Consider the following 12,148-nt stretch of genomic DNA (forward strand, 5'->3'; position numbering starts at 1 on the left):
TCATTCGCACTTCAACCTGATGAATGTGATGATCCGTGACAATCATCATCATTCTCACCTATGAACGTGTACCTGACAACCACCTCCGTTCTATATGTAATCAAGCTTGAATGTGTATCTCTTGGGTTTCTAATATAAGATTGGAACCCTCGTGGTATAGGCTAGAATTATTGGCAGCCATTCCTGAGATCCGGAACGTCTAAACCTTGTCTGTAGTATTCTGAGTAGGATCTGGGAAGGGATGACTGTGACGAGCTTCAAACTCGTGATTGTTGGGCGTGTGACAGACGCAAAAGGATCAATGGATCCTATTCTGACATGATCGTGAACAGACAGATGATTAGCCGTGCAGTGACAGCGCATTTGGAACATTTTCACTGAGAGGACGGGAAGTAGCCATTGACAACGGTGATGCCCAACATAAAGCTTGCCATGGAAGGAGCCTTGCGTGCATGAAGAAGAAGATAGTAGGAAAGCAGAGATTCAGAAGACAAAGCATCTCCAAAGCCTCAACCTGTTCTTCATTACTGCATAACAAGTATTTATTTCATGTGCAGTTACTTTTTACAATTAAATCTGAGAATTATTGATATCGTGACTAAGAGTTACAAGATAACCATAGCTTGCTTCAAGCCGACAATCTCCGTGGGATCGACCCTTACTCACGTAAGGTATTACTTGGACGACCCAGTGCACTTGCTAGTTAGTTGCACGGAGTTGCAAAAGTGTGATTGTAATTTTGTGCACCAGTTATCCACCATTAAAGGTGGAACTACACTAAAAAGTGATTATCTATTCTGCTATAAATACACTGACATTCTCATCTATATTCAGAACCCAATCAACTAAAAACTTGGTTAAACCCTTGCTAACTTAAGCATTGGAGTCCCTTGTAGGTACCACCCCCTACCTCCTCATGAGGAACTCAAACGTCAGCACCTTGATACCCGAAGAAATCGTACGCTGCCTCAAAAGGAGTCTGGACCTTAAGTTCAAGTCCAAAAAAATTGAGTTTCAGATAACCCTCAGAACAACAAGTAATTTGAAAACCATAAACTTTTAAGTCTTTCACGGTGACTCTTCTATAAACAATACATCAAATGTATCTATTTTAATTTCTAGTACATAAAAACTCCAATCCACTTCCTTCTCCATCATATTCGTAAACTAACAAATACAAGTAAATCACAAAACACAAATACGGAAACAATTCATGTATAAATCAAATAGAAAAGAATTAAAAATAATGTAACACAACAATATAAGGCACACCCAAATAGTTTATACAAATACATATAATGCATATCTATCCTAAGCAAGCTATGAGGTCACATGTCAGTTGACTATCCGCAATCCACATTACATGGGTACAAGTCCCATATATGGTTTTTCAAATGCATACTGTTTGAATATGTAATATGGCTTAAGCTACATTTGCCAGACATTTAGCAATCATTTGCAAAGCTTGAGCTGATAATTATGCGAACATTTGGTAAACAGTGTATAACAGTCAGTGGGCATCCCTACCTATAATCAAGCACTGAGTAAGCTGGACAAAACTCTTGACTTTGCCAGGCATACAATCTTTCATTATCTTCAGTCACATTCATCATTCTTAGGATCAAGGTATTTAGTCTATAGATATTCAAACCATTTTAGCATGCAATTAGGGTAAAATCTCCTTTTTCATCATTCATCGCAATAAACCCTAGAATTAAAAGCATTAACTTTACCATTAATCAATCACAATTAATTGTAAATCATCCAAACCAATAATTTCACTTCTTTACAACATGAGAATATTAATAAAATCAATTATTTTTTTGGAAAAAATTATTTAACCCTTCCTTTTAAATTTCTAAAAAAAATCGGATATAACCTCCTCTAAAATTAGGGTTCACCACCCCTTTAAGAATTTCCTCAATCTGAATAATCTTCCAAACATTTCTCAATTGTTTCCAATCCACAAGATGCTGAATATCAATATCAATATGCTTTATCCTCATATTCATAGTCAACTTTATCATTCATCAACCAAATTTATCTTGATATTATATCATCATTTTATTATCTCAAAACCGTCATTATCATTTACAATCATCTTCATCATAATCATCATATTCATCAATATTTTACAATTGTTCTTATTAAAATCAGTTAACACAATGATTCTTACATTATTTCTTCAAAATATCTAGAATTAAGATATCTAGAGTAACATAAAAATATTCTTTCCAGTTCTGTACTTTAGGTTGTACCAAAACATCCCCAACAACCCATTCTTTCCTAAATTTATAACTAATTCCATACTTATTAGAATCTTTTCAAAATTGAACTCAAACAACTAGACTCAATCTAGTTTTCTTAGAATTTAATCCTATACAATTTTGATCGTTGTAGAATTATTTATACACTCACAGATTTATTGTATTAGTTAAGAAATTAGATTAAGAAATCGGTTTGGCAATCAAATTTCAATCGTGCTTATTTAATTCTACTATCATTTAAAAAATCTACCAAATTTGGTGGAGATATAATAGACATCTTTAGCTTCAATACAAAATTGGTCCCATTTAAAAAAAGGTCTAAAGATTGAGCAATTAATGTTAATTCAAATTATGCAATAAACCGTTGTTTCAAAAATGAGCAATTTATATCAATCTAAAATATTGATTACTTCAAAATATTTTTCGGTACCAAATCAACTGTCTTGGTTCAAGTTTAGCAAACTACATTATCCTTAAATAATGTGAAACAACTCAATCCTTCAACAATTCTCAAAGTCCAATCCTAACTTTTCATAACTCAATTTAACAACCAGTGCAATGTCATCAAACATAACCAAAATTTCCAACAAGCATTCATTCCCAAACAAGCAGTATAAACTAACATTCAAAGGTGTATATTATCATCAAACAAAACCTATAATCACATGGATTCAATTAACATCAAAACCAACCACAAGCAAGATTTAATCACACAAAGAAGACAATTAATCAACCAATTTGCAATGATTTACTAAACTTTTTTAGGCATTGATAAAAATGCACTAACAACGTAGCAGTTTCATCTTCCATCATCACCCAGCATTGGTGGCATCAGCAACAACCTCCAAACAGAACCAATAGCTACCTTAGCGGTTTCATGGGAACTTTAACACCAATATTCAAGATAGTTGCACTAGCAGAATAGGAGAAGCAAGGTAGCAGTACTAGCGATTTTGGGAAGCTTCAATAGTAACTGTAGGAGCAATGAGGTTTGGTTATCACGGCAGCAGTAGCAATGACTTTCATACAGCATAGGGCAGAGGCAACGAAATCCACATTAAAAATAAAAGCAGCCTTCTCTTATTTACATATAATGAAATAGTTTCTAAAAATAGAAAGCTCAAACTAATAAAATAAATCATACATAATTCATGATTGAATTTTCAAAAATGAATGATATTGCAAACATTTTATCTCTGCAACTTGAGAAAATATGTCAACAATGAAAAATTGTGTTTCTCACATTGCTGCACAAGACTAAGTGGCAGATTTGTTGACAAAGCCATTGTCCATCAGGCTTTTCAACAAATTTAAAGGTAAACTTAGGATGAGAAATAATTTGATCCGATATTAAGGGTATAAGATAGTTAGAGTGATTAGTTAGTTGTTGATAAGCTTTGTATTGCTGTTAGTACAGGTAGTTCGAATTAGCGCCAATAGTTCTGCTCATGTATATAAGTGAGGCAAAGCTCACTTTCTTAATACACAAAAAAATAGATGAGAAAAATTCTTAAATCTCTCTCTTTTGCAATGTTTAGTTTCTTCGTCATTCTTTGTAGCTCAAATGCTTTCAATATAAGACATGATAAATTCTTATCCAATTTTAGTAAATAGAACTGGTACTTTAAATTTTGTAAGAATAGTGTAGAAATACTTATTATAAATAAAAAAAGTAGAATTTAACTAACAGGTGTCTTTCACGCATTAAAATAATTATTAGCCAAGGTTTTTGGACATTTTATTTAAATACATGACAAAACATTGAAAACTTGAACTTTGTATATTTTCTATAACAACTTTTTCAATTGATAACGTTAATAGATATCCCAAAGAAAAGATGCAATTTATCTGTTTATTATTGGTTATTGCTCATCCCAGTGGACCAAACAAAAAAATTTATAAGAGTTCATGTCACGAACTTTAAGTATAAAGCAAGTGATACTAAACCCTAAATCTTAATCAAATCACTGTGTGTGTGGTAAAGACACCTGCTAAATGGATCATTCCGAAAGAAAAGCGTTATAAACAAAATTGATTTAGAAGTGAGGAAAGAAAAGGACGAGGCTAGGTTTTTCATTGCTTGAATTGATCATTTTATTTAAAATATATAAGGCAATGAAAAGAAAGTTTGAAGGACAAAAAAAAAAATAAAGCGAGTGCAGATCTTCTGTCTTGGTTAGACGTCAAGAGAACACAAAATTCATAACCAATCCACATAATCCAGTCCGAACCTATGGCAAGAAAAGCTAAAATTTGTTCCCTTGCAGAGAACCTTGGATATCTGACTATCCTGGCGTAGGCCATAGAAGAAGACGACCCTTCTCAATGCTGCCAAAAAAAAATGCCATGTTTCAACTACTAAAATTCCTTTTTCATAATGAAATAGAAAATCATGCTAATGTATATAAAATATATAAGTCAAAAGTTATCATACACTTACCTTAGTCTCAGCAGGTTTGGCTTCTTCAGCTTTTACGTTATCCTCGCCTACACAAGAGCATTAACAATATTCACTAGTTCAATTTCCAAACTTCGAAGTACATTATTACTTCCTCCATTCGATATTGACAATCCTATTTTTTTTTTGTTTTGATTCATCCATCAAAATCAAGGTGCATCAAAAAATTCAAAATGAATGGTATCACAATATGGAATGGTGGGGATATTTACCTCAAACATCGTTATTAAACAACAAATGGTATGACAATTAAATAATTTGCAATCAATCAGCATAACCACATTTTAGATTTTAACTGTCATCCCCATACCTCCATCCTCAGGTAAGTCAGAGGTCCAGAGAGTTAGGTTGTCTCTCAACAACTGCATGATCAAAGTGCTATCCTTGTATGATTCTTCACTCAATGTGTCTAATTCTGCAATTGCCTCGTCAAAAGCTTGTTTCGCTAAATGGCAAGCCCTGCAAGTTTAATAATGACATTAAGACAAACATAGAAACACAAATAGTTCAATGATGGATTCATGAAGAATATGAGAGATCCAACAACTTACCTTTCAGGAGAGTTTATTATCTCATAATAAAACACAGAAAAGTTGAGTGCAAGTCCAAGACGGATTGGATGCGTTGGTGGAAGATCTGTGTTTGCAGTTGCTGAAGCAGCCTACAAATTAAAGTATTTGCATACATCGAGACACAGTATAGTATACAGAAATACATGCAAGAACTCAATCATGAGTTCATAGCTAAGCCTGAAATACAACAAATCAAGTACGTACTTCATATCCGTTGAGCGATTGCTCAGCTGCCTCTTTCCTTTCTTGGTCAGTTTTGAACTCCGCAAGATATCGAAAATAATCACCTTTCCTGCATCAAGCGGAGCTAGAAGAACATCAGCACTAAAGATTTGAAAAACAAGTTATTTGATAGTAAGTAGCCAGTGATACCATGATATAAACACAATTGCTGACAAATACAATGACTCATAACCATTTAGGACATTGGACACCCTTGAGAGCATATTAAACTCCCAAAAGAAGGCAATTAAATCATCACTTTCATGTAGATTATATCCTTATAAACTCTACTATAATAATACCTTATCTATTGATTGTAATTCAACAAAGTAATCATATCTGCTCAAAAGAGAAGGAAACATTATATAACAAAAAACAATGGTTGCAATTACCAACATGTCTCACATCTTATAGTAGAAAACATTAGCTTCTGCTGAGGTGGAAGAGGGAATCAGATGTTGGTCTATAATTGTGAGAATGTCATTGCAAATCTTTGAGAGTTCCTCCTCAACCTTTTGACAATAGCTCTTGATCAGCTTAACATTGTGCTCATTACCCTTAGACTCTTCCTTCTGCTCGATTGAGGACATTATGCGCCAAGAGGCTCTCCTTGCACCAATGACATTTTTGTATCCAACTGATAGGAGATTCCTCTCTTCAACAGTTAGCTCAAGATCAAGCTTCGCTACTTTCTTCATGCATTCGACCATTTCTACATGCATAAGAAAGAAAAACAAGTTTCTGAGGAACACCTATGATCATTATATCTTAATAACATTATGTGATTTGTAATAATTTGCAACATTGAATTTTGTTGCACACAATGCAAGATGCACTTTGAGGATCATTAAGCTCACAAGATGTATTAGCACTAATTCTGGCATTCTTTCTCAGCATCCTAAATTAGATATAATTTCACATAGGAAACTTTAAACATGATTAGTTTTCACCTTATCAGATATAAAGTATAAACAAAGGGTATCAGCAATAAACAGGGTTCCTATATTTGAGGTAGAGCGTAGACATGGATAACTCATACGAATATAACTTTCTATTATACTATATGAGTGACTTTTGGGACAAATCCAATGAATGATGACTCAAAAAGATTAGAATGCAATGCTAGCAAAGCCATTTCGGTTTCAAATGTAGAAACTACATGCTAGTTCCTCCCTATCCAAACATCAAAATCAAACAAGCAACAAGGCAATATTGAACACTACACTTAACGAGAAAAACAATAGAAAAGATTAACATAAAGATACACAAAAACTAAAAATTTTTCCTTCAAAAAAAATTGACCAGCCAATCATATGCTTAAAACAACCCCACCCTAAATAACAACATCATCACTACCAATAGCTCAATAACAATAGTAATAGTTGGAGACACTAAAATTTATTGTTATCATATCATATTCTTAATGAAATCAAGAACGGTTTTGGAACAAACAAAGTGGCCTAATCTGATTACACATCTAGGAATAGACAAGTATGTCACATTTGAAACCCTATATCACAAAAAAAAATCAAGTCTTTAGCATTTGAATCCTCATTTCCACCGAAACAAGAGAAACAAATTAAAAATCAAGCAGGTTTGGGGAAAAGGCTCAATAAACAGATTTATGACAATGTCAACCCCGAAAAGAAAAACCCTCATAAAGGAAAAAACAACAGCCCCAATAAAAATAAAATAAAATAATAAAACCGGGACCTTCATATCTCTCTGCCTGTTCAGCAAGCTTAGCCAAGTAAACCTGGGTCTCTCTCTCCTTCTCCATCGACATTGTTAATCAGAGAGAGATCACGAAAGAAGAGAAAAACGAAGAAAAAAAGCAAGGGCCGAAGAAGAAGAAGGATGAGGATGAGGTGGAGGAGAAAAAAGAGGGTGCGAGGAAGAAGGGAAAACAAGGGTGGAGAGGTTATATAGTGCCTAAACATTGAGCATGTTGTCGGGGTCAAAGAAAGACCAAAATCTAGACCGTTGGATCCCTAAGTTTGAAAGGGGACGCGTGCAATAAGTCATCAAAACACAAAGAGGTAACTAACAGTTATACTTATACCCATGTAAGCTGTAGCTAAGCTATATTCTGCTTTTTTTTTCTCTATTTAATTCGTCACTTTTGATCTTTTGGATACTCTTGGGATGAACCAAGATTTTTTTCCTAAAAATATATAAAAACTAGTGTAAAACCCAAACTATGCCTGCGACAAATATTGTTTTATTATAAAAATTTATTGATACTTATCTATTAATATTAATAGTTATTATTTTTAACTTAAAAGGGTTTTTATGTATAAAAATTTATTATGTAGTTTATAAGACTATTTTATTTTCTACTTCTAAAAGCTAAAAAAATTTTGTTATTTTTTAGTTTATATTAGTAAATTCTACTTAAATATAAAAATTTTTATGTTTGTGTGTTTAAATAAATATAATTACACGATTCCTGTTATACTATGCAAAAAAATTAAAATTTTAATCAAAATAGTTTATATTGTAATCACACAAACAACAATATAATAAATTAGGTATCATTTTAAAGAGGTTCCTATTTTAATGAAGAAAAAAAAATAATTATATTAATTAAAATACAAATACATAAAAAAATACTATTAATACACTAATACCTTGTCAAAACACAATGCAACAAAACAAATTTTTTGGTTTGCTATTTTATAAATTTATTAGTTCACTTCATTATATAGTTTTTCTCAATCGTATATTTAAATTAATATTTATTTGATTCAACCATTTGATATTAAAATGAAATGCAAATTTAAGTGTCACAAATATAATTTTTTTTTAATTTAAAGAGTGTTTATTTAATTTCACATAAGATGTTTGAAGATAAAAGTATTGAGAAAAGAAGAATCCTAAAAGATGTTACACATTCTAAGGGCACAATGCTTTGAATTCTCATGAAAAACTAAAAAAAAAAAAGACAGAAAGCCCAATAACAATGTATGAGACCCACTTCAATAACTAGAAACGCAGTAACATTCATATTTTCAAATTCTCCATTGTTGCTTAGCTCTCAATACTCCACCGGAGGTTGCTCAGATCCAATGTAACTAAAAATAACATCACAAAAATAATTGTTTATCCAATCATATGAATATGCTTTTCATTTAAAAATGAGCGGCTATCTGAAACTTTGAAGAAAGATAGCAACTACATTTATGAAAATGGTATGGAGATAGATAGCAAAAATGGATAACAGAACTTGCAATGATCGAGTACTGACAAATCAAAATAGGTAACGCATCTTATAAAGCCAAAACATTCTATCATAAGTGTACAAAAAAAGAACTTCTTGCAAGTTGCGCAATTTACCTTTTTGTAAAGAATAGGAATTAAAAAAATATTAACAGATCTAAATAAAAGAATAAGTAGTAGTTAAATTCCATATGAAGAATAAGATGCTAATCACCTACTTGTTCTTGCATATACCCATATATATCAGAGTGAATTTTGATAGATAAACATGTGTCATTAGTTATACAACAACATCACATTTAGTAAAACAACAACTTGCCTTTATAATTTTTCTATCGAAAATTATTTCAACCACCCATTTGAATATGTCAATTTTTTGTCTACTAGAAACCCAAAACTCAGGATGCTCTTTGATATTTTGTTTCAAACATACCAATATTACAATGCAAACATTCTCAAGAATGGAATCCCAATGAACAAACTAAACGGGTTTGAAACAAATTTCTTTTTCATTTTTTTGGGAAGTATTTGAACAACTGATGCATCAAATTGAATCCATTTAGAGTAACCAAATTTTTGCTAGTAAAAACAACTGTTTCATCATTGTAAAATAAAAAATATATATAAAGTGAAAAGGTTAGTAATCAAACGCATAGCCCCGTATGTTTCCTCTTTAGAACTACTTTTGTGCCATTGTTCTCCTCTTCTTCTTGAGCTTGTGAAACCCAGTCACATAGTCCCTTCACAACCAAACCAAAATTTCCATTTTTATTAATACCATTATACACTTAAACTCTAAATCACAATCACATAAGTTGCAAACTTTTTCTGCACAAACAAAACTTTCAAGAAATCAAAAGAAAAACAAAAATAAAATGGGCGGTCGCCTATTTTTCTCGGCATAAGGAAGAAATAAAAAGGAATCATTAATAATTTTAAGTACCTCATTTCTGGTTGAACTGAAACCACTTGTTGGATCTGTTTGAACAAAATGTGGATGTGCCTCAGGCTCTAAATCTCCAATGTACAACAACGTCATAATGAATTGGTTCGTTGCATGCAGCACCTGTCGCCGTCAGTGAAAGATTTGTTGCATTACACACAAATTCTAGTACTGCTTTCTCAATGTTTTGCATTAGACATCAAGAGATCATCTCCATCTAATAACACAATATTCAAATAAGGTTTCTTTTGAATAACACCTTAATGGTAACAAAAGTGATTAATAAGCTGAATTTTGAGCATAGTAGAACCGTTTTAGTTCTCACAAAGCATAAAGAGTAGTTCAGCCAATTTTTTTGTTTTCGGCAATCACACACTTTAGATCCTCTTCAAGTAATCAGTATTGAACTGAAAATAGCAACACAAATTGGATCATTCATTAATTTTGATTTAGAAACCTATACAAACAGCCACAACTTGGCATTACAATGATGTAGTGGTTACCGAAAGGGTATCAAATTCTAAAGTTTACATGTTTACTCACTAAATCAAATTTGAATTGTGCTTTACTATTTAAGTTTACCTAAGTTTATGTCCTTAACATTGTTAGCATTAGCTTGCCATTTGTATTTATATAAGCATTCAAAATTTCACCCAATTTAAGAACATGTATAAAAAATTAGCTTTATTTTTGCCAAGAATCATATTCATTATTGAAGAGTTTCAATTTTTCAAAGAGTATTTGCCTAGCATCAATGTCGTGAGTTTGTTAACATCAATGTCGCAAGCTTTTAAATCGTTATCAAATTCGCCGTATCTAGGAACAAATATCACCCTTTTACCATCTAGGCCAATGCTGAAGTTTGTGTGAAGCCAACAATTAATCATTTTGAAAACCAAAGTTCAATGAAATTGTATGATAGAGTAACATATATACTGAAAATTTTTTTAAAATATCTGTATTTTTCTATCATGTAAATACAAATAAAAGAATAGTCTGATTTGATAAATTATACAGAATTGATATCCAATTCTAAATTACATTTCTATCCAGAAAATTCTAAATCCTAAGCCTTTGCAATGAAGCATTAAGAGCATCAATAATTCCATCAAAACTACCAAACATGGAACCCAGCAGAGATAAAATTACTAAACTAACCTCTTCTTTTAAAGGAATCATGGACAATTCCAATAAAAAATGATTGCTTGCAACTTGTTGTTTCTTAATTCAAACACATAAAAACACAAAGAATTAGTCTTTATCTCAAGGAATTGTTCTTATCAAAGCAGTTCACACACAAATCATCTATACTTACTGAAGATTAACATAACCTCAATCGAGTGATCATCGAGTGGTCAAGTCACTGCCTAAACCAAGTGCCTCCATCTGTGTACTAAGCATTTTTCCTTTTCTTCTCTTTTTTTAGCTTAAAAATCCAAGGGGCTGTTTTTTTTTTTGCAACAACGGCTGGAAAACATCCTAAACCAACTGTATCCGCATTAGTCATCACCAGGACCCAAACATAGCATAATGAATAATTTAGCTCATGTAACCAAAATTGCTAATTAACACAATGCTACCTACCTAACACATGTATGAGACCAAGAAGTAAGTCAATGATGGCTTAAACTCAAAAAATTAAATTGCAAAACACAGCTTCAGTAGTATGAGCATCCCAAAAGTTTTCCATTAATACAGAATAGACTCCCATGAATACACCTGCAGGAGAACACATTTTGACCAAATGAAGAACAAATTTAAAAGATGAAAAACTGATCAGGTATGCACTAATTTAAAATTAGTTGTACAAAACAAACAAAAAACATTAAAAAAATTTTCTTATAGATTTTTTTTTGCATTACTTGATGATCTTCATTACCCCAAACATATCTGTTATAGAATGTCCAAAACCAAATTATTCTTTCTTCTCTATATGTTATAGAATAAGGGCTGCTGATTTCAAGCATCAAACCCAAATAAATAGAATAATCAATAGTACTAAAGAGGATAGTAAAAAGTATAACAAAAGTTAATCAGAACCCAAAAATAAAATTATAGATTAATACCTCTATTTGGGTACAGTACTATGGGGAGCTTTTTATATGATTCATATTCAATTGCATCTGACTGGACTAAGTAAACTGAGTTTCCATCAGTTTCCATCATCGCCACCCTCTTCTCCTTCTTCCATCAAGCTTCCATTGGCCACCATCGTAATTTCTTCTTCTTCACAACCAAGCCAAAATACTCACTGGTACACGAATCCTACACTTTCGTATAGCTGTACCAGCAAGTGCACTGGGTCGTCCAAGTAATACCTGAGTGAGTCAGGGTCAATCCTACGAGAATTGTGGTTTGAAGCAAGCTATGGTTATCTTGTAGTTAACCAAAAAAGCAAAAAGGAGAGTCACTTATTTTTATTTTTCGGCAAAAGGGAAAAAATAAGAACGAAAACATGAAGGATTTT

General features: G+C 32.2%; 1 protein-coding gene across 1 annotated transcript; it reads right to left on the minus strand.

Annotated features, from left to right (window-relative positions):
- Positions 1 to 4,254: 4,254 nt before the first annotated feature.
- GRF12 (general regulatory factor 12) lies at positions 4,255 to 7,407 on the minus strand. Its single transcript, XM_016344133.3, has 7 exons — positions 7,233 to 7,407; positions 5,925 to 6,231; positions 5,502 to 5,589; positions 5,277 to 5,386; positions 5,036 to 5,184; positions 4,708 to 4,754; positions 4,255 to 4,595 (listed from the first exon to the last, which is right to left on the minus strand). The coding sequence occupies exons 1-7, from the start codon at positions 7,303 to 7,305 to the stop codon at positions 4,590 to 4,592; spliced, it is 780 nt and encodes a 259-aa protein (XP_016199619.1). The 5' UTR covers positions 7,306 to 7,407; the 3' UTR covers positions 4,255 to 4,589.
- Positions 7,408 to 12,148: the final 4,741 nt, after the last annotated feature.

Source organism: Arachis ipaensis, chromosome B5 (genome assembly GCF_059453495.1).
Source record: "Arachis ipaensis isolate K30076 ecotype BB chromosome B5, ASM5945349v1, whole genome shotgun sequence".
Taxonomy (NCBI): domain Eukaryota; kingdom Viridiplantae; phylum Streptophyta; class Magnoliopsida; order Fabales; family Fabaceae; genus Arachis; species Arachis ipaensis.